At 31.8% G+C, this 22,913-nt stretch overlaps 1 protein-coding gene across 4 annotated transcripts in view; it reads left to right on the forward strand.

The window, feature by feature from the left end:
* The window catches only part of CADM2 (cell adhesion molecule 2), a 1,102,443-nt gene extending 1,082,040 nt beyond the window's left edge, over window positions 1–20,403 (forward strand). For all 4 annotated transcript variants that reach the window (XM_081076902.1, XM_081076903.1, XM_081076901.1 and 1 more), the window contains 2 exons: window positions 11,746–11,871; window positions 12,681–20,403. In XM_081076902.1, coding sequence (XP_080933028.1) covers window positions 11,746–11,871; window positions 12,681–12,799 — 245 coding nt within the window. In that variant the 3' untranslated portion in view covers window positions 12,800–20,403. The remainder of the gene's footprint in view (window positions 1–11,745; window positions 11,872–12,680) is intronic.
* The last annotated feature ends 2,510 nt before the right edge of the window (window positions 20,404–22,913 follow it).

The raw sequence follows: 22,913 nt of genomic DNA on the forward strand, positions 1-22,913 counted from the left end.
TGTTTTCTACAGGTGATTTAAAATGTTTATTCTTCATCACAATCATCTCTGCATATGGACAGACATCATAAACAATTGGTACAGACTAAACTTTTTATTAATAGAATGATGTTGTGTTATAAACATTCCTATTGTCAAACATTTATTCTTTATGCTTTCTAAGTATTTTGAACATACATGTGTCCTATTGTTGTTTCCTCTAAAAAGTATGTTTAATTTAATTATTATCAGGTCATCTTTTTTTTTTTTAAGTTTAGTTTAAAAAGAAATGTGCTTAAATCTAGATTTCACTCTCCTGCAAAAATCATTGCATATGATTTATGTAACCTCTAGTCTGCTTAAAAATACTTTAATTCATCTTTTTTAGATTTCCACCGAGCACATTGCCAAAATAGACATATGGCAATGTCATATACTAGTCATTTGTCTTCCCTTTTTAATGGTTGTTCCCATTTATTCATTTTATGTGTGTAGGCTGAGACCAGTAATGTGCAAAGATTTAGGTATTGTTGACACTGAAGGTAGAACAGTTCCTAGTTAGAAAGACATGAGGCAACAAAATAAAAATAGCAGCTTCTACAGCTCACATAAATGTAAACGAAATTTCACACTTTAGAATGAATTTGAGTATATTTTTCATGAAAATAACAAAAAACTACAAAATACAAGTTTTTTTTTACAGTCTCTAGCCTTATAAAGCTTATTATTTGATTCACATTATATTCTTTGAGTACCTATTAGATGTGACTTATGTGCACAGATTCCATATAAACTGATTTCAACAATAACTTTTGTTGAGAAAGAGATATGTCCTTATTTACAAATGTAGAAAACTGAAACTCTAAGAAGGTCAAACCAAAACTAGTACTTGGGTCTTAACAGTTCTGAGTGTGACATTATTTTAGATATTTTCTGATATTAGAGAGACTACTGTTTAATGCAGGAAAATTATACTCTATGACATATGCCTAATAAATAATTTAACTGATTTTTCCAAACAGCAAAGAACCCCATGCTAACTCAAAAATTTGCCTTGATTTTTTTTGGTCACATAGATAACCTTAAAAACCACTAATATCCTTCACCTTCCTCCTGTTATCACACAGGTAATCTTCTTCTAGCATGTCCTCCCCTCCTTTTGGTGCTAAAGGAGATTAAACATTTTGGGAAGGGTTCTTGGTCCTAACAGATACCCCACTCTGCTTGTTGAGAGTCCTTTCTCGATTGTTGAACTTCCTCAGAGCTCAAAAATGTCCTCATTTGAAGTAGTCAAGGAAAAACTATCTTGAGTTCACCAGAGAAAGAGCAGTGACATGGAGAGAATTATGCTAGAACTTACTTTACCCCAAAATAAGAAAGTTTGTTATCATTTTTGCTTTGGGCCCAGCACATTATTAATTATTTATAATACAAGTTCATAAAATCAATTGTAATATAATTAGAAAACCGATGAGTCATGAAAAATATAAACAGATCTTGAGAGGGGACAATTCTCAGAAGGAATCTGTAGCCCAGTGCATGAAATTAGTATGAGATGCAGCATCATTTCACTTTTGTATCTCTGACAATCACTCTACACTCGCTGGAACGTTTTATAAATTGATTATCTTTCTAAGGTAAACAACCTTGAGACACTAAATTCAAAACAAAACAAATAAACACAACAGTGATTTTATAATTATTGTCAAAATCTCTGACTAGGAAGTCTATGTGCTATTATACATAGAAACTTATGGTGGCATTTGTTGTTTATCAGCTTGATGTGGAAACAAATGTAGGGCACAATAAACACACTTTTGAGAGGAAAGGCTCAGTGTTGTGCTTGCTGAGATATTTTCCTCCTATCCTTGAAAACCTGTTGTATGACTTAGCCTTAATTTAGAACCCATAGATTTAAAGTCCCTGTACACATTGTTTATAGTTGAAATTATGGGTAAATCACTGTACACATACAAAGAACACTATATTTTCATGTTTTCTATCCTTTAGAGATTATTCTGAAGTATTTTTGTGAGAAACAGTAATTGTCCAAAATATTAGAAGATAATAGATGACCCTTAAGTGAATGCTGTGATGTATTTCTCTCTAGGGACTTTGCTAACGTCATATACTGCCAAAGAACAGTATATTTTTCCTATATAAATTATGTATAACTATTTCTGATGTTTTACTATAGTGACCTTCTTTCTGAAGCATTACTCTATTTAAAGAGAAAAAAAAAAGGAAGCTTGTAAGTACATAGAAAAAACTCAAATTTAATGTTAGAATCAAATTATCTAAAGCATTAAGTACAAATCTGGATGAGTCCTTTTTACTTAGCACTAATTTCTAAAATATCTAGATGGGAGCAGTCTGATTATACTTAAACACATAATTTAATACCATAAAGGAGCGGCAATCCATTGCTTAGCACAGCAAATTGGTATCTAAATTTCCAAGTTCTCTCTGGAATTCAGTATAAAAGTAAATATCTTCCATTCACTCACTCAATTTGCTTTGTTCTGAGAACTGAGTAAAAGGACTGCTACAGCTCTACCACAAGTATAGGACACAGCTTTTGTGTTCATGAAAACTTGTATCTGTAGGGGAAACTAAAACTAAAGCGAGTGAATTAATTCAAGAGAAAAATCTAACTGAAGTAATTCAGGGTTAAATGACATGCAGCGACTGATCACTGTTGCTTGCACTTCGCATACACAGAGGTAAAGAAGAAAGTCTTACAGTATGAAGACATAGCATGAACAGGGTGTCATTTAGCACAGATGGGCATTGAGTTTGTCTTCATAGTAGAAGAAAAGATAAGACAATTAGGTGAAAAGATTAATCACTAGAAATTACCTCAACAAACTCTTATTCTCCAAATAGGAATCATCTGACATATCCTAAAGACTGACTTTCATAATTATTTTTAAAGCTTTTCAAAAAGCATTTTAAAAACTTGCTTGGACAAGCTGTTTATCAGAAATTATCAATCTTTATATTAATAATAACTATGGTTTTTGGGTCAATACTTTACACACCTTGAATAAAATAAGCAATTTATAATACAGAAGCTGACACAGATTAAATACACAATAAATTTTTCTAATTTAATCCTCATCCATCAGACTCCCACCAGATTAATTTTATCCAATCTCATGTTATATGAATCTTTCTTTGTAAAATTTCCTCCCATCTCTCAAATATTAAGGCTCTTAGAATGGTCCACAGTTACCACATAACATTCTGACAGAGTCTTTTAAAAACGTAAAAAGGAACCTATAATTTTCTGCACAGCAGTTTGTACTTTCCATGTTTCTCCCCCATATAACTAACATTTACACAATGCTTACACTACATTGTATTGCGCATTCTTCTAAGCCCTTTTTGTACAGTAACACGTTTAGTCTTATACTACCGTGAGAAATAAGAACTATTAACAAGGTAAAGTTGAGAAGGTTAAGAAACTTGCCCAAAGTGAAACTGATAGCACTAAATAGTTTAAGGTTTGGTATAAACAATTTTTAAATCCAGGATTTTGTGAGCAATTTCTTCCACTTTAAAAACTTGCACTGTCCTTTCTGCTTCATTCTACTGTTTCCTTCTGTTTGCCTAAATAGCACAACATAGTTTCACCCCAAGGCTGATTTCATCGGATGCTCTTGACATCAATATTACATCTTAACTACTATGAAACACCGGTGTGTGGGTAGGTGGAGGCCAGGGTTTTTGCAGTGTAACTCACTACAGCACCTCATACAATGAACAACTCAATTACAGGTATCTACTAAAAGGAATTTATCTGTGCAGTCTTGGGTGTTCTATTTGTCTACAGATCATTGGCTGGGGATGAGTATGGATTATCCACTTCCCAAAATCTATTTTCCATTGCCTTAAATTTTCACATAACTCAAGTGAGACAATACATTAAAAAGATCATTCTGTAGTTTCTGTATTAGTCAGCTCAGGCTGCAAAATACAATAGACTGAGTGACCTAAACAATAGAAATTTACTATTTCTCTCGGTTCAGGAGGTTAGAAGACCAAGATGACGATACCAGCATGTTCGGGTTCTGGTGAAAGCCCTCTTCCTGTCCTGCAGACAGCTGCCTTTAAGCTGTGTCCACACATGGCAGAGAGAGAGAGAGAGAGAGAGAGAGAGAGAGAGAGAGAGAGAGAGAGAGAGAGAGAGAGAGCTTTCTGATATATTTTTTTCTCGTAAGGCACTAATCTCATCAGAAGGCCATGCCATCATTACCTCATTTAAATCTAGTTTTCTCTCAAAAGTCTCATCTTTGAATACCATCACATTAGGGGTTAGGGCTTCAACATATGAATTTTGAAGAGGACATACTCTAGTCCACAGAAGTTTTTTTTAAAAAGAAAATTCTACTTTCTAAAGTCTTAAATATGCTGTACAAGTACATTCCCAGCAAAGAGATAGGATGTTAACTAGAAATGCCAAATATCACTTGATTGGTCTGCAGAATCACTTATATAGGGAAACTAAACTTGAAAAACCTCTATTTCTAAAGGTGATAATCCAAGTTATACATTTGTTTGTCTGAGTTTCATTTCATATTTTTTAACCATTTTATTGTTAAACTGAAATTTCTCCAAGAATTTTTAATCACTTCCAAAAAAGAAAACAAAAACCATGAACTCCAAACTGGGTAAGGACTATCAGTATAAGTGGTTTTATTGTTGCAGTGGCTTTTATACACTCCAGTATGCATATCATATTTGGTCCAAATTTATTCTGTTCTGCTCTTGATTCATTAACTCTTGTTCCATAACTCTGATGGTTGTTACTAGAAAACCATATTTGGTGTTATTTGCATAAGAGACATTTGCTTCTCTTCACTAATTCTTCTATTCATTCCAGCTTTTCCTTTTCTATTTTTCAATATTGTCACTGAATTATATCCCCAGATTTATCAAAGATTTCTCTCAATTTAATTTTAACCTAAGGATGTAATAGCAAGTTTCTAATCTACTATTTATTTCACTACTCCATGTTTTTTTTCTAAATTGATAAAACTATTGATAATAAGTCCATAGTCTGAACCCTGACATTTAAACTATTCTGTAGACAGTTTCTTTAGATTTTAGTAAGAAAACAGAGGTTTTTATCAAACTCACAAATAAGTGAATTAATATGCCTATTGTAATCCATGTCCTTTTATCATTTTATTTAGATAGTTTTTATTAAATTTATTAGGGTGACATTGGTTAGTAAAATTATATAGGTCTCAAGCATACATTTATCATTTTTTCAGAAAATTATTAATCCAAATTTGGCTTTGAAAACGTAGTTATTTAAATATATGATGATAATTATTTATTTTAAAATGGCCTTGGAACATAATTTCAAAATATTTACATACAATGATTTTAAATTCATTCTTGCCTACTATTTTATTCAAAGTGGAAATCAGATATAGTAACTTAATAAAAATATTTATTGTAAAACAATTCTAATACTTGAATTAAAAACTATGTAACATTTACAATTTCTGCATGCTTTGATCTTAGAAAGTCAGATCTTCTTTCTTTACAATTTGTACTTCTGATTTTAAGTGGGAAAAATGATAGACCAGATACTTGATGATAGATATTCCCAGCAGATTTCAGAGATAGATTTATGTAATTTAGGATTTCTCCATATTAAAAATTTAAATAAAATTATACTTTAAGATTATCCTATACTCCTATAAATATTAGAAATTACTAATCATAAATATTATTATTTGATGTATTGTTTTCTCTTTGGAGTCTTTTGTTAAGAGTTCAATAATCCTGACTGAAGGATATTAATTTAAGCTCAGAAATATTTAATTCTATAATACTGTTTGTATTTTGTGCATTGTTAAGTAAAGACACTGTTAATATATTACAAAATCAATTGGAATTTATTCACTCCAGTGTTAAGAGGCTAACTCCTGAAAATCATGGGCTAATGCTTGAGAATAAATAATAGTCTTTAAAGATACATGATGTATTAATCTGAATAAAAATGTAGACTCAGCTATCTGTAAAGAAACTTCAGAAGGTTGTACTTAACCTTTTTATTGCTATGACAGAAAGAGAGGGATGAGACAAAGGATATAGGAGAGATTCCCACTGGAACTTAGACATTTAAATTATGTATTATCTCTGCATTGTTCAAATGATACTTATCTGATTCTCAATCTCAATCATTTGTTTTAATTGCTAAAAATAGAAATGAAGGACAGACTTTTAGTTCTAACAGTTATGGGGGGGATAAAAAGCATAACCAACAATGTTAGTTTTTTTTTAAATATATGTGTTAATAAGATTATTTTCTCTGAAAGTCATTATATATCTAGAAATGTATTTGAAATAAAGTGAATTAATCTCAAACAAATTCTAACAGATCAAATTTTCTTAATGCACAAAAAGGGGCTATCTGAGACTCTATTATGAAGATTACAGGCAAAAGTACATGAAATAAATCAATGAAATTTCTCATCAATAATGATTTACATCCAAAAGCTCTTTCTCCAGTCCGTCCGCTATGTACAGATGTCACATCATCCATATTTTAGTCACAAAGATAGTTTTTGCAGGTGGATTGATCTGCAGCATTACAGCTGAGCAGAGCAGGAATAGACACCAGTATCAGAACAGAGAATCTTTGAAAATATCAAAATAATCACACTGAATAATAAGAATGAAAATAAGTAAAGAAAATGCAAGGATTTTTAACAAAATAAAAATTTCAATTTGTATCCAATGAAAAATATTTTCAGTAAAAGAAAAGAAAGAGTGTATGCACACACACCAAGGAAAAACATTTTCCCAGATGTTTACATGGAATTATTATATTATACTAAAGAGAAGAAAATAATAAAAAGCTACTACTTTTTATTGCAATATTATGAAACTGCTTAAAACATCTAAGTACAAGGTGCTATTAAATAGAGAGTGTAGTTAAACCAAAGTCACAATAGCTAACAAATTTTGGGGGGAAGAAATAAGAAATGACATAAAATGAAGTCAACTAAACAAAAGATAAACATGAAAAATATAACTACAACAAAATGTAAATTACTAAAATTGTTATAAAAATGGGATAGAAGGCAGGGTATAAAATATGGAGTTTCTAACAGTGCATAATTGGATTTTCCAAGGAAAAAAATAGAAATAATAACTGTTTAGAGTAGAAAAAAAAATTCATAAGCCAAAAGTAAATGAACTAATCTGATTTTAATTAAAAGAAAAGTTTGCAAATGAAGCAAAATTCAGACTAGAGCCAAAATAAAAATAATAATAATAATAATAACTTGGGTAAAATATCAAAATATAGTGGAAGAAAAAATGAAATCTGATAGCAATCATGCAGAAAAACAGGTCACGAAAAAAAGAATGGAAAACAAAACCCTGAATATCAAATTTATTTGGGGGAGGGGAAACAAATAGTCAAGATACTGACAAACTGTTCTGAATTACTAAGTAAAAAAAATGAAAATTAGAGATTCTTTAGCCAGTTGAGTGTTCATTTGATACAAAATAATACTTAGATATTCAAGGCTCAAGGATGTTCCTCTCATGACATTTTCTTTTGACAAGATGTGCTACATACATCAGGGGATGATATCTTTACTATCAAATTTCAGATAAATAGGAAGTACAAAAGTAACCCTAGATATTGAGGTGAATAAAGAGACACTGTCCAAAGGAGGATTGTGGCTAGCCCGTTTAGAGTTTTGATGCAATTCTGAGATCATCAACATCAGGATACTATTGACATTGTCCACAAAGCACTAACTAGTGCAGTAGTAAAAAAGGAAATATAATATTTGTCTCAATAATAGAAAGAAAAATCTTAAGAGAATAATTAAAACCCTAGTTAAACTAGTAGGAAAATTAAGTCTGAGGGTCAAGAAATAAAAATGACAAATACAATCTTAACAAATACTAGACATAACGCTTTAGAAAATAAAGTATGAATGGACACAAAAGAATGGAAATAAACAAAAGAAAAAAGAAATACAGTTGAATAAGAAATACATTTTTAAAACAACATTAAAATGTTTCAAAATATTAAATATTTAAAATGTTGTTTAGAAAAGGGAAATAACATCAATGAAAACATGCAGTCATATATCCAAAAACTACACAACTTACTAAAAGACATTAAAGATTTGGATAATGGAAGAGTCATGCTATGCTCATGGAAAATGCCCTGTATAAAAAGAAGTCTATGTATAAATTAGTAAAAATGCCAATAAACAATTTATTATATTGTTTCTTGCAAAATTATTCTGAACCTGATATAAGACTAATCCTCCAAAGCATTAAAATGATTTTTAAAACTACAATACTAATGTAGAATTGCATACACAAATCCCTCACATAAAATAGACTAGAAAATACAGAAACATAAAAAATATGTAGGCATTTAGTTTATGGTGACAAAAATTAGTGATGAAAACGATGTAGAGCCAACTGTCAAATCAGAATTAAAGTTATGTTTTATATGTTAGTCTCTAATTATAGACCAAGATATGTTTTAGATGGAATAAAATATGATTATATAAGTGTGAGATGATAACATAAATCTGTATGTATATAATCTTATCATGCCAAAAGCATTTGAAATTATGACTCACAAGTCAAACATAACACAGAAATTTGATAAATTTGATTACATAAACTTGTAAGATTTCTCTATGGCTGAAAAGACCACAAATGAAGAATAAATAAAAAAGAAATTGCTAAAAATGTTCATCTTTTTTGTGGAGAGAGCTGTTAAAACAGAAATTTGAATGGAAAAATGTTCACACTGCATGAACAAAGATTTCAAAATTAATGAATTAATATGGACAAAGTATTTAGACACATTTATGTTAACTTATAATTTAATAAATACAAAATACGTAATACTTTTCAATATTATATTGACCATTTTTTAAAATTATAGTATCTGATGTGAGTACTATATGGGAAAAAAGTCACTCAGGTGCAGTTGGTGGAGAGTGAATTTGTACAATCTTTCTGCAATATAATTTGGCAATATTTACCAAATGATTTAAAAATGTTATACCATTTGACCCAGCAATACCACTTATCAGAATTTACCTTCAGGAAATAAGAAAGGTATAGAGACATGTAAAGAAGAATGACTTCTCAGTTCCCCAAACGAATGCTCAGTTCTAAGAGATATTCAGCAAATAAAACAGGTACCATGTTTCCCTGAAAATAAGACCAGGTCTTATATTGTTTTGCTCCAAAAGACACATTAGGGCTTATGTTCAGGGTATATCGTTCTGAAAAATCATGCTAGGGCTTGTTTTCCGGTTAGGTCTTATTTTCTGGGGAAACACGGTATGATTGGGGACTTGAGCAAGAGGTGGGATTTGAAACTGATTTCTAAAGATTCTAAGCAAGGAATAGGAACAAGGAATTTAGAGGTATGGCCATGTTTATGTTTTGCTCTTTTTGTTTTGTTTTGTTTTGAAATTTACAGCTGATGCCAGAAATTAAAGAAAACACAAGTAATATATAATAGAATGCTAAACTAACAATAGCTGCTGTAATAGATTAACTTTTTAATGCTCAGTGTTTTGAAAATATATTTTTTTTCTCCCTCAAGCAGTTTGATGCATACATACTTAGGCAATTTTTTTTTCCAGTTGAAGATTTAGTGACCCATAACCTTACTTATTATTGAATCTCTCTCATTTCAACTTGTGTCTCCTGAAGTCACTCTACGGGGTTACATGTGGGAGTATTTATTGGCTGGGCCTTCCTTCAATTGCCTAGAACACAAATCACATGGTTACATTCAACTGCAAGTGGTGCTGGAAAATGCTTAGCTCTGTACACTGAAAGAAATGGAAACAAGTTTATTACCACCGAGAAATCTGTACCCCAATATACCCTTCTGATCACCAAATATATTTTTCTTCTCGTTTCCCTCACACAAACCACTGCCATTCCCCCTCCAAAGAGATAACCTAAAGACCCACCAAGCAACTATATTCAACCTAAAGACCAAGACCATAGATATATGCAATCCTCTTCTTCATATCTGGATGCGTAGTTAAGGGACAATGAACCAAAAGACAAGTTATCAATGATCCTCTCCACTTATACACAAAGTACAATGATAGAACAGAGCCAGGAGTAGCGCTCCTTTTTACAAATGCTCTCATTTAGAAATAAAGGAAGAATGGCAGACACTGAGTGGTCACTGATACATAGCAATTATGGAAACACATGAGACTGGCGTTAAAACATCCCTGTGCCTTAGCAATAGCTGTAATTCTTGCAGAAACTGGACGCTCTTGTGTTCATTTTTTCTTTTTTCTTTTCACTTCCCCAATTCTACCCTGTGGGAAATTCAACCTTGTCAGTCATACTCCGTGGCCCCATCTGAAGTGAGTTTTCAGGAATATATCCTCCGTGGTGACTGCACAGCTTTTATAGTCCACTTCTTTCTTTCACTAATTTGGGGGTGGGGGGGTCCAGATTGAAGTTTGAAATAGACTTTTGTTTTCCTTTCTATCTAGACATATGTTTCTTTGGCATAATAGTTCTATTAAAAAACACAATAGACTTCTAATCTATGTGTCATATTCATGTACCTACAGCCATAATCCAAGATCTTTTGGAGGCATAACTGCCAAGCCTCACTTACTTCTTCACTTTTCCCCTCTAAATCCCTCTCTTAGAATATAAGCAGCTGCTATGAGGCGATCTACAGGCTTGGGAGGGTAGGCAGTACATGCAATCTGATTTTTGCTATAGGGCTGGTGGATATTGTTGCTCAAAGCTTCCCTCACTTTTATTCCTTACTATGTGACTTCTATAAGTAATTGATTTTCCAAACTTTTGAAGACCCAAATGTCTGGTCTTTCTTTTGATCTTTTCCATTTCTGCTTAAAAATTTGCTATACTTTACTGGGCTCATGTCTTTCCTATAATGTCTTACTAATTGCAGAATGTAAAAGTATATTATTAATCTATATCTTTCCAACCACTTCCTTTGACACTACAAGTTCAACAGGTACTTTATCCTCAATGTTGAGTATTCATTTTTCACCTCCTCTCAATAACACTTAACACAGTTTTTAACAACACCCTCTTCTCCTCAAAATGCTTTTTTTTTTTTTTTTTTATCAACAGTAGTGTACTCTCCAGGATCTTTCCTACCTCCCTGTTCTCTCCTGCTCAGTCTCTTCGGCTGTAAGCAGTTCCTCTTCCTAGACTTTAAGTATGGTAGTTTTTCAGGACTCAGTTTTCAGACCTTCTCTTCTCTCTATCTAGACTTACTCTCATCCCGAATTTATCAATATCCATAGCTTTAAATAATATGTATAATGATAAATCCCAATTTATCATCTCCAGTTCCAGCCTTTCCCATGACATAATTTTATTTTTAAAATGGTATAGTTGTGTTCCTTACACTAAAATGAGCACACACACATTTTCAGATGGAGAAGAGGAAAGAAAGGCATAAACTATGCAAAATTATGTATATTTGTTTATCTAGTCTCTCTTTAAAATGTAAATTTAATAGCAATAGTGATTGATTTGGCAAATATTCTATCCCCAAGTATGTTGTCCATTATGGATACACAATGAACATTCGTTGACTACATGATTGGTGTGGTACACATGGATGAAAATTTATTTTAATAGAAATGTGCTCATTTGAAATAACTCCTTCTAATGCATATATAAACTCTATGACGAAATGACACACTGACTTGAGCAATATTTTCTTCTCTTTTCTAGACCCCAATGCTCTGGCTGGCCAGACTGGACCTGATCATGCTCTTATAGGAGGAATAGTGGCCGTAGTTGTATTTGTCACTCTGTGTTCTATATTTCTGCTTGGTCGATATCTGGCAAGACATAAAGGTAGGTTATAGTTAATAAAGTATTCTGAACTCTGACAAAATTTTCTAAAGGCTAGCTTCACCATAAAATATCTTAGTGTGCGAGAGAGAGAGAGAGAGAGAGAGAGAGAGAGAGAGAGAGAGAGAGAGAGAGAGAGAGAGAGAGACTAAATTATTTCAGGTAATTCTTGATTATTTTATTCAACTTTAAAGTTAAATTGGCTTAGGAAATTGCCAAAGGTCACAGAGTGAGTCACTGGTTTCAGAAAAAAAAATGAAATTACAAAATTAGTCCTTAATTTATCTCTAGAACTGAAATTCAATTATAACGTTAAGCATTTGGTCAATGTTCTGTTTGTAGGTTTATGGATACACATGTGGCCATCTTAGTACGGAAAATATGTGTGTTCTTGCAATGAGCTAGGTAGCAAACTATTGATACAATCTACTTTGAAATGAAATTACCAAAATGAATGGTGACACGTGATGTGATCATTATCAACATCTTAACAAAGGATCCTGATTGCTACAGCTGTCTGGATCACATGGTCTGTATCCCTCATTAAAGAAATCAAAGTGCTCATTACCCATCCCCGTTTGGCTGTTGCCTCCAGTTAATCTGACCACAGCTTCATCTGCTTTTTACCTGAAAACTGACACAAACTGTGTAACTTCAGCAAAGTGAATCGTATGGTTTATGACGCCTCAGAATGTGTTCTAACATATGAGAAAACTGACATAAGTTTTTATTTTTCCCTAAATGACTATAGCTTTAATGCTGGCTATTTACCAGTCTCACAGAACTAACATATTTTTCTTCCAATATAACAGGAACGTATTTAACAAATGAAGCTAAAGGAGCTGAAGATGCACCAGATGCTGACACAGCCATCATCAATGCTGAAGGCAGCCAAGTCAATGCTGAAGAGAAAAAAGAGTATTTCATTTAAAACGCAGGCCAAGATTCTGAGTTTTACTTACCAGGCTGGCTGCTGGAGAAAACTGGCTATCATCCTTCAGAATTCATTTCTACCATCTTCTGCTACTTATATTAACTCCCATACTGTACTGCTATCAGTAGCCAGTGTATACCAACAATCAGCTGTCGAAATATCATTCTTTAATTACTGTACCATCCATAATGCAGGACATTTCTTACTGCCTAAACCCCACACCATTGCTCTTTTAACATACAGTGCTTGAATATACAGCCTTAACAATGTTAATCATTTCCTTGGATCATGATATTGAATTGTTTTTATACATTGAAAAATGTATACAGAATTGTTGTTTTTCCCCCCTCATTTTTCCCCTTTTAAATCATACATAGACTTTGTCATTTTGCCATTGGACAGCTTTCACAGGAACAGAATTAGTTAAAGAGATAATGTGCTTAAGTTTAATCAGACATTAGAGGTTTACAATGTTTTCTATGTGTCTCTCTTTAAGACATGCTTGAGAACTTATGCCCTAGAAAACACAAACTCAAAACACTGTAGTATAGATTCTGCAATGTTTGAGATATACTGGTAAAGCTGTATCAATTTGCTATTTAAAAATATAGTACTTGATACAGGAGCCATGTGTATGAGTTGCAATCATGTCACAGTATCTTATGTAATTATATAGATCCCACCATTAGTTTATTATAGCTTCATTTACCAATAAATTGTTACAGACATTTTACTGCTTTGGAAATCACAAAGATTCCATTCATTTCTCTAATTTGATTCTATAATTTATTTGCTCCTCAAAGACTCACCTACCTAAACAAAATTGAAGTATCCATAGGGCACAATTTTGAGACATTTTAGTATCTGTATATAGTGCATATAATAAATCCAATTAAACATTATTTGATACATATTTAACTTTTTTGGCTGTAGGTAATTCAGTCATAAGTAAGCATTTTCTAATGTCCATTATATCCCTTTAGATATTACGTAAGCCAATATTATAAGTAGATAACATGTATTAGTATTTTGTCTGTATGTCCTAGCACTGTTCAACAACAAACTTTTCTAGTTCTTGTTAGTTTTTATTTGTTATACAATGGAAGCACAATGTTATAAGGGAAGGTAATTTTAAGCTAACAACCAGTGCACAGCCTCAGGTGTTAAATTACAACCACAGTTGAATAATAACCTAAACATAAATTCTTAGTTTGCTAAAAATTTACAAATTTTAATTTTAGCAGTTCCAGAGCTGCTTATCTATGTTGGTTTGCCAAAAAGAAGTGTTTAAGATATGTTTTCTGTATAAATGAACTAATTCTTTATATTCAATTCCTGTCTATGCATTTTGTGAGGTACACACTTATGAAACAGTGAGTGATAGAGAATTTCTGCCATGCTTTTAACTCCAAGGTGAAAGTCTCTTTCTCTGGATTATTTCTGAAATTTTGGTGTAGTTAACCATTAAGAAATGCTGTATTCTTAAAAATGACACAGTCAATCTGAAGTCTATTATTTCTTCTAGTGAGATACAATATTGCTAGATTAGTTCTCATTAAATTTATTATATGCTAAAATTTAAAAATCCAGTTAGATAAAAATTATTTTCCCATTCACAAGCATTGCACCTTTAAGAAGAAAACAAATATAACAATATGGTAGCTATACTTGTGATGTCTGACAGCATGATGGCCTTTGTTTTGGAAAATTATATCTTGGAATTTATTTTGGGGAAATGAGAATGGTTGAGTACGACATCGCGTGTTAATATCAAATGAAAGACAAGGGTGCTGTATCGTAGATTATTTATCAGAAAAGTATACATCTTTTAAATACAGTGTTAGAATTTTAAATTTGTTTTGATTGTTGAAGCATTTATCTTGTTGATTCCTTACAAAAGAAAAAAGGACGATGTCAGTCGAGCAGCACTTTTTCAGAATATACAGAACATAAATAATATGATGTGGTTGAGTGTTAACATAATAAATCATATACAGTATGACATTTTAAGGAAATAAGTCTGCATTGATGTGATTGCATGCTTGTTTTTACAGTTCAATTCATACCATCTGTGGAAAAATGCAATAATATGTTAATATAGTATGGTAGTTTGAGAGAATCAGGTAGGTGCTACTAGACACATTGAAACTAGAATAGGTTTATAAACTGTTCATATCTTTCAATGCATAATCTTTAGAAAGACTCCACAAAGCAAAATTCATCCTATTAGTACAAATGGAAAGGTTCTTGTTACAGAAGTAATTTGTATAAACTGCATCATCAATTACTAGTTAAAGCCTAATTTCAGGATGCACTTACAAAATTGCTGCTCTTCATAGATGCTGTATTTACATCCCTCTTCATTTTGTCCATATTATGCTTGGCTCCAACTGCTAAATTGTTGCCTAAATAACTCAATCATTATTTATAACACTGTAAAATTAGAAATCCCAAAATGGTTGCATTTCAAGATTTTTTATTCTTTAACCCTTCAGAGTACTATATAACACAATTAGAACTGTTTAAAAGACACTAACTGGTATATCATGACTTGTGGGCTATAAACAAATATTTTGCCCGTTAAAATAGATAGATTTGAATTAGGTATCATTTTTAGTTACTAAAAAAAAAAAAAAAAAAAAAGGAATAGAGTCACGTTTTCCTATCTTTAAAAATGTTTTGATTCCCACCAAACAAGGAAATAAATTGTAAAAATTCTGCCATTTCTGTAAAAATCAGAAAAGAAATGAAATACGTTTGTAATGAAACCATGTCAACTATCTGAAATGTGTACGCTTGTATGCACCGAGAGCCAAATTCTGTCTCTACTTAGTGAGCACAGTACCTACAGAACTCAGTGGAAGGAGTGCGTGCGCGAGCGCACACACACACTCAAGCACGCACACACACACACACACACACACACACACACACACACCTAGTACAATATGGAACATTATTCTTTACTAAAAGTAGCTATTCTCTGCCAGTGTACTGTTTACAGTGTAAATTGAGTGTCCTCCATCAAAAAGTGTAAGCAGATTTATTTTTCCATTGTTGAATGTCCTCGATAGAATGATTATCAAAATTAGGAAGGCAATGAGAGTTTGTGAGTGCTAAAGCAAACACAGAGAGCATGAGCAAGGTATTTGTGTGTGTGTGTGTGTATGTGTAAGTGTGAGAGAGAAAGATTGATTGATTGATTTCAACTTCTTTTCTTTTACCAGAGAATTCAAGAAGCAGTTTAAGGAACCTGATATTGGAGTTTAATCTAGAAACTGGATGATCTCATATTGATTCAAGATACTTAATCTTGCATTGAAACCCCACAATTAAAATAACAAATAGAGAAAGAAAAGTAACTTTCCTAAATATGGCAAAGAAGCTAACACCTCATTTATTTTTATTTGTAAAAATATAAATATCTCAATTAAAAGGACAGGCTCACTTGTAATTATGTACTCATGATTGTAATAGCATTGAGATTCCATATAGGCACATGTACAGCAACAGTTTGACGGTGATGGTTCTTCCATGTAATATAGCGGTTATCGTGTAATTTAGTGCCACTTATTGCAAAGTGTTACCAAGGGGAACATTTGAAATACTTTTCCTTTTTCTTTAGACTTAAGGATAATTTAAGGAATGATGAATAAGAAATTGCATATTATGGTTTTAATTGTGGAGAAAATTCAAAACCTCATATCTTACTTCAACTTCCTGGTCATATTGCTAATTACTTAGAGCCCTCTAAAAATGCCCAATATTATCCCCCTTTGCAAATTTAATCTGTGATGAATATACAAGACAAAACAAACAAGCAAAAAACAAATGGCGATGACAACTAAAATAAATGAAACACTTAATGAGAATTACTGAGTAATGCTTTTATTAAGTGGCACAAAGTACACACTAAAAACTATGCAAAATATAGGTAACTACAATGTACGTACATGTAAGTATCTTGTACTTGCTGTGTATGGATGTTCGAAACCCATGTAATTATAATATGCATTTTGAATATTGGGAAAGAGGAAATCTTAGTGTAGAAAATAGAATTTGTTTTGAAATATACACTGGCAATATTGAAATATACTCAGTGCAATATCTGCAATTCTATTGCTGGATACGTAATGCAAAGGGATTTTAAAGAATTCTTCAACAAGATCCAAGAGATTGCTAATCTTCACCTCTCACATACTAAAGCATTAATTAAAAATACAACTGATTCAGTAACACATTAAGTTGTTCTTACTTGATCATTAATGTGACATAATAAAATTATTTGCCCTAGTTTTTAGCATTATGGGAGAGAAAGAAACTTTGATTTATATGTAATTGAATTTGGAATTCTTAAACTTCTTTTGAAATGTGTGTATGTTTTAATGAATTGTGGCACTTTTAATATAAGTACAAACTTATTCAATCAAATGCACAGGTTACCTTTAGTAGTTAAAGTCACTATGTCTTACTGAGAAATTTTTATATCTTTTCTTTTTCTGTTCATTTTTTTTCCTTTCTCTCCCTATTCTACTCCCAGCATGCCCTTTGCACTTATACCCTTCCAAAGTCAATGGATTGAAAGTAGCAAGATTATAAAGAGAGCTAAAGGGGATAACATATAAGAATGAGTTCTAAACTCATCAGCATTTTTATGTATTGAGATTATGAATATTGAATGCAATAGTTATTAGACATAGCTGGTAAGTTCTCTGCCATGCATACTTACAATAATCCGTCTACCTCTCACTTTTAACATGGGCTATGATACTTCAATATAAATAGAAGAAATAATTATTTACAAGATATCCCAGGAAGCACTCTTTTGGGGTTATCATAGCAGTGTGTTCCCCACCCCCTGGGAAATCTCAAAAGCTGACTTCCTTTAGTGTGTTCAACAGTGTATGGATCTGCATTTGTTTTTCCTTTTCTATCATTAACTTTTCCTATAGGCAAGATATTATAACTTTACAAAGACAGTTATTCTCATGCCTATTTAATATTTCAATGTAATAGTAATACAATTGTGTTGATTTTTTAAAAAGATAATTTAGATGGCAACACTTTGCAATCCAATCTATTTATTTAATATTTAAAATACAACACATTCTTATGAGTTGATGTTGTGTTTTTAAGTAAAAATTATGTATATGATTTGTTTTCCCAAGCAGTGTTATCTATGTAAGACAAAAATTTAAGTATTTAAGACTGCCTCCTTATTAGCAAATAATCTCTGAATAATGAATGCAAAGTATTGCCAAAAATGTCCACTCTGTCTGCACAGACGTCATATGAATTTTTCAAATGATGTAATTTAATCATTCTAAAAGGAAATGACACTTTAAAAGCAAATTTTCCTCTTGGAAGAAAAAAATACCGAAAATATTCAAATTATGACTGAATCTATACTATACGCATAAAGTTAAAGTAAGATATCTCTATATTATGTGGTTATGTTACAAATAATATTTGATCTAATACTTATCATTTCTTCCATATATGCGTACGTGTATATACATATACGTACACATATATATGTATGCTAGTTACAAGATGTATGGTTATTTTGGAGAGAATAAGCCCAAATATGAAAAAGATGTAAAAACAAAAACATTATTTTCCCCCTAGGAAATATGCTGTATATTTCAAAAGAAGAAAAGTTAAAAGATATTTGAAGATTGCAAGGGCAAAAGAAAAACCTACCAGGGCTCAGCACTTAAGCACTTTTCCCACATTCAGGGTCAGAACAGCAGTGATTCCTACTCAGACTTAAAGTGCGGTATGAAATGCCACATTACACTTCTCTTACACACAGTACTGTCAAACCTCAAAAGTTTTCTTTCTTTAGATGCTTTTCCTTGTACATGATACTAGTAGACACTCTTCTCTTTATATTTGCTGATAGTGAAACTTAATATGCAATAAAATATGTGATGATTGAAAGCAGTGATCACCAGTTGGTTAAAAAAAAAAAAAGATACTATGAAATGTAAACTGAATGATCTCTCTATCTTTTTTGCTTTTCTCTGTTTCAAATGTATTGAATTCTTCTCATAAATAGAAAAAATAATTTAGAAATTTTTTAAAACTAGTATTCTTTCTCCTTATATAAATGTATAAAATTTTAATCTCTTGACAAATTTATTCAACTGTACCTGCTGTACTTATTGTAGATTCAATGATGCAGTCATGTAGTATTGCAAGGATGTGTGAGTTTGGGAATACTAACCTATTTTTTTTCATATTCAGTTCACATCAATATTTGTGAATGGTTGTTTAGCTTTTCATTCAACCAAAAAATATTCCCTCAAGAAAGCTCCATTTTTATCATAAATATTTCAATATAATCAACATTGGAACAAGTCTGCCATGTTAAAAAGAATTTAAAGACTTATCTCTGAAAATTGTCACCCTGAAATGCAGGTGTTCCCAGTAATGCAGCTTCAAAAATAAAATGTTCTATTTATATGATATGAAATTCATAACTTTTGGAAGGGTATATTTAGGACAGCATAAAAATAAATTCTGTGCTGTAAGGAAAATCCACCAAAATCAGGCATAGTGCACAGTTATTGAATATACTGTTATCATTAACATTGTCAAAAAAACAAAATGCATATTGTAATATTAGGTACATGACACTTGCATGTTGATATGCCTATATACTTACAAAGTATTCAATGTGTACTTAGTGGCGCTTAAAACATGTCATGTACAACTCTTATAAACATCCTTACAGGGTTCCCATTTGCACTTCATCTTTCAGTAAAGTCTTGTCAGAAAAAAAAAAATTGTCTGATACATATGGAAAAATAAAATTTGAATTTTAGTTATCTGTTGGGCATTACTGAATTGTCTATTCATTTAGTTCATTTTCTTAGGCATGAAAACAGACATTGAAAGATGGAACTTTCTTTTATCCCACTGACAGGTTATAAAAGATGTTACAAAACATATCCTTTTAAGCCAAATACATAATTTTGCATATCTATTTTGAACTGCATACATCACTCATTCATTTTAGATTTTCTCAACGATGCCATTTTGTAAATTAAAAAATGGAAGTTTTCAAATTTAAGCGGTAGTAAAGCAAATGTTATCTTATTTGTACAACATTTAGTTGTTACTCCTTGGAATATATGAACCTTGTAATATGCTGACTAAGGGTTAAAAAAATGTTGCTGACTTAGGGAAATTTTCTTGAGATTGCCAAAATTTCAAAACTCTGTAATTTTACATTCACTTATGTCTGTTTACTAATGTTGACTATGAACACAAGCAAAAATACCTAAACCTATTTTTGTTTTTAATTTTCACACTCTAACCAGTATTATATATTTCAACTACCTAAGATAATGCAATTAATAATATATCTATCCTAAGCTCATGCCAATAAGAATTTGAGATAAGCTTTTAAATTTATGGAAGATTTTCTTTGTGTCTTTGGAAGTTCACTTACCATAAGGTATTTTATAGTCTAAATAACAGATTTTGTTATACAGGGTAAGCCAAAGGCTGTACAAGAATTAGTGTCATTGGGTCTGATATTTATGTTGGACCATGAAATATTCCATTAAAATTTATCTGTAAATACAAGGCAAGATTTTGTATCTGGTTTATTTTGTTAAGTAACATTTTATTTACTTTAATCCATTTTTCCTAGCAAAAGAAACCCTGAGGTACATGTTAGCAAATTTGATACTTTATTGAAGATCAAATTCAACACATCTGAAAGAAAATGATGACATTCGAAATAACACTTTCATAGACATGATCTTTTTTGTTGTTGTTGTGGTACCCAAAATGCCCACTCTTACTCAGCTCTATAACCACATACACATATGGCACTCATGCTTCCTAAGTAAATTAATTCTATGTTTTCATAGTGGCAATTGGTTTTTCTGTCAAAATATTCATCAGCATTTTTTAAATCAAGAGGCATACTGAAAATTCTACTTAATATAATTGACTAAAGGATAGAGTTAAGTCTGAGGTTCCTTAATTAATAATTGCATAGTGGTTTTAGTCCAAGATAGGTACCTTCATTACATGACAATCTTGGGAGGATGCTAAAAACAACTGCACACCCCTTTTAAAACAGGAAGTTCTAAGAAATATATAGATATAATTTTTTTCAAACCATACTTTACTTGTTTTGTGAACTTTAAGGATACCTTTTCTCCCCTAATGTTGTGAAACCTAGCAAATAAAAGTGTATAGAAAAGAGATTAAAGGAGAAATGTAGTCTCCTGGTTGCATTTTAAATGCCACTTCATGCTACTCTACACTGACTGTTATTTAATCAAACCGTAACTATTGAACACCTACTACGTATTGCATTCCCTCAAAAATAAGACCAGGTCTTATATTGATTTTTGCTCCAAAAGATGCTAAACGCATGCTAAATGCATACATCTGGCTGATAATCTTAACTGAGGCTTATTTTCGGGGTGGGTCTTATTTTCGTGGAAACATGGTATCAAGTCAGTTCACCTAAAGAATGACTTCAAGAGAGTGAATATAGTATTTTATGCCCAGACATTTATACAATGGAGTATTACGCAGCCATAAAGAAGAAAGAAATCTTATCATTTGCAACAACATGGATGGATCTAGAGAACATTATGTTACGTGAAATAAGTCAGAAAGAGAAAGACAAGTACCATATGATCTCACTTATATGCGGAATCTAAAGAAAAGAATATGTGAATGAACTAATCAGAGACAGTTTTGAGGACACACACAAAAAAAACGAGAGTTGTTAGATGGGCGCGGGTGGGGGGGTTTGGGGATAAGAAAGGTGAAGGGATTAGGAAGCAGCTGGTAACCACAAGATGGCCTCAGGGTTTTCTGAAAATTAATTTGGGGAACTTATTCAATAATGTTGTAAAGATTTTGTTGGGTATCCGATGGACATGCGTCCTATTTGGGAGACCACCTCAGGGATACTGTGGATGCCTGATCATGGCATTGTACACCAGAAGCTAAACATTAATAAATGCCAACTATAATTTTATATATATAATGTGATGGCTCGGTGTGAGGTCGGAGGGATAATGGATGGGGGGAGGGGGGTTCACAGTGTGAGGGATATAAATGATGAACGTCTAAGTATTACCTTGTCTTGTACACCTGAAACTAATAAAAAAATAAAAAAAAATTAAAAAAATTAAAAATAAAAATAAAATTAAAAAAAGAGAGTGAATATAGCATTTTATGCCCAGACCTTCAAAACTTTTTAATTAAATCATCTTTCCAAATAATGACCATTTTCTGTATTTTTGGCATTCTTATGTTGGAGGGAGGAGTGAGGAAATTCTCACAGTAAAAATAAAGTGTAATTATGAAAGAAGTCTTGTAATTTAATCAAACTGAAAAACAACCTATCTTTTAACCACTGTTTGTGGTCTCAATTTTGTAGGATATTTCTCTAAAGATTTTCTGTTTTGATTTTTAATACATAGATCTGATTAATAAGCTAATTTTTTATTATGCCAGAAAACTTAGAAAATTAATTCACCTTCTGAAGAGTGGCCATAACAACGACCAGTGTCAGTACATTATTAAAAGTCCTAAAATCATGTGTCCTGCACATACTATCAAAACCATAATTTGTTTTGTCTTCCTAAACTAAATCCTTACACAGATGGAGGGTGCCTATAATATGAACACATGACAAATTTGAGGACTACAGTTTCACGTAGATTGGAGTTGGTATACAATAGTAAGGTCATGTAAACCCTTTAAACTATGAAATATTGCTAGAAAACAGCATAAGATTTGAAAACATTTAACTGGTAAAAATGGTATATCAGAAATATATATCTTTTCAAATTAAAAGAATATCAGAATGTGGAAACATTTTCATTTGTTGGGGGAACATAAACGATTACAATAGAATTGGAAATTTTCTGAATGTAAACTTTACCTCGTTGGCAATTTTATCAACTGGGAACATGCCCTAATACCCTTCTGCTAGAGATCAGAAAAGCTTTATGAAATGAGATCTCAAAGGGTCATTGATTCCATAAACTCTAAAGTTTCCATGACGGGGTAGGTGAGGACAGGTGGATTTTAGTACATAAAGACTCTCATTTTAACCGCATAATCT

Source organism: Rhinolophus hipposideros (assembly GCF_964194185.1).
Source record: "Rhinolophus hipposideros genome assembly, chromosome: 2".
Taxonomy (NCBI): domain Eukaryota; kingdom Metazoa; phylum Chordata; class Mammalia; order Chiroptera; family Rhinolophidae; genus Rhinolophus; species Rhinolophus hipposideros.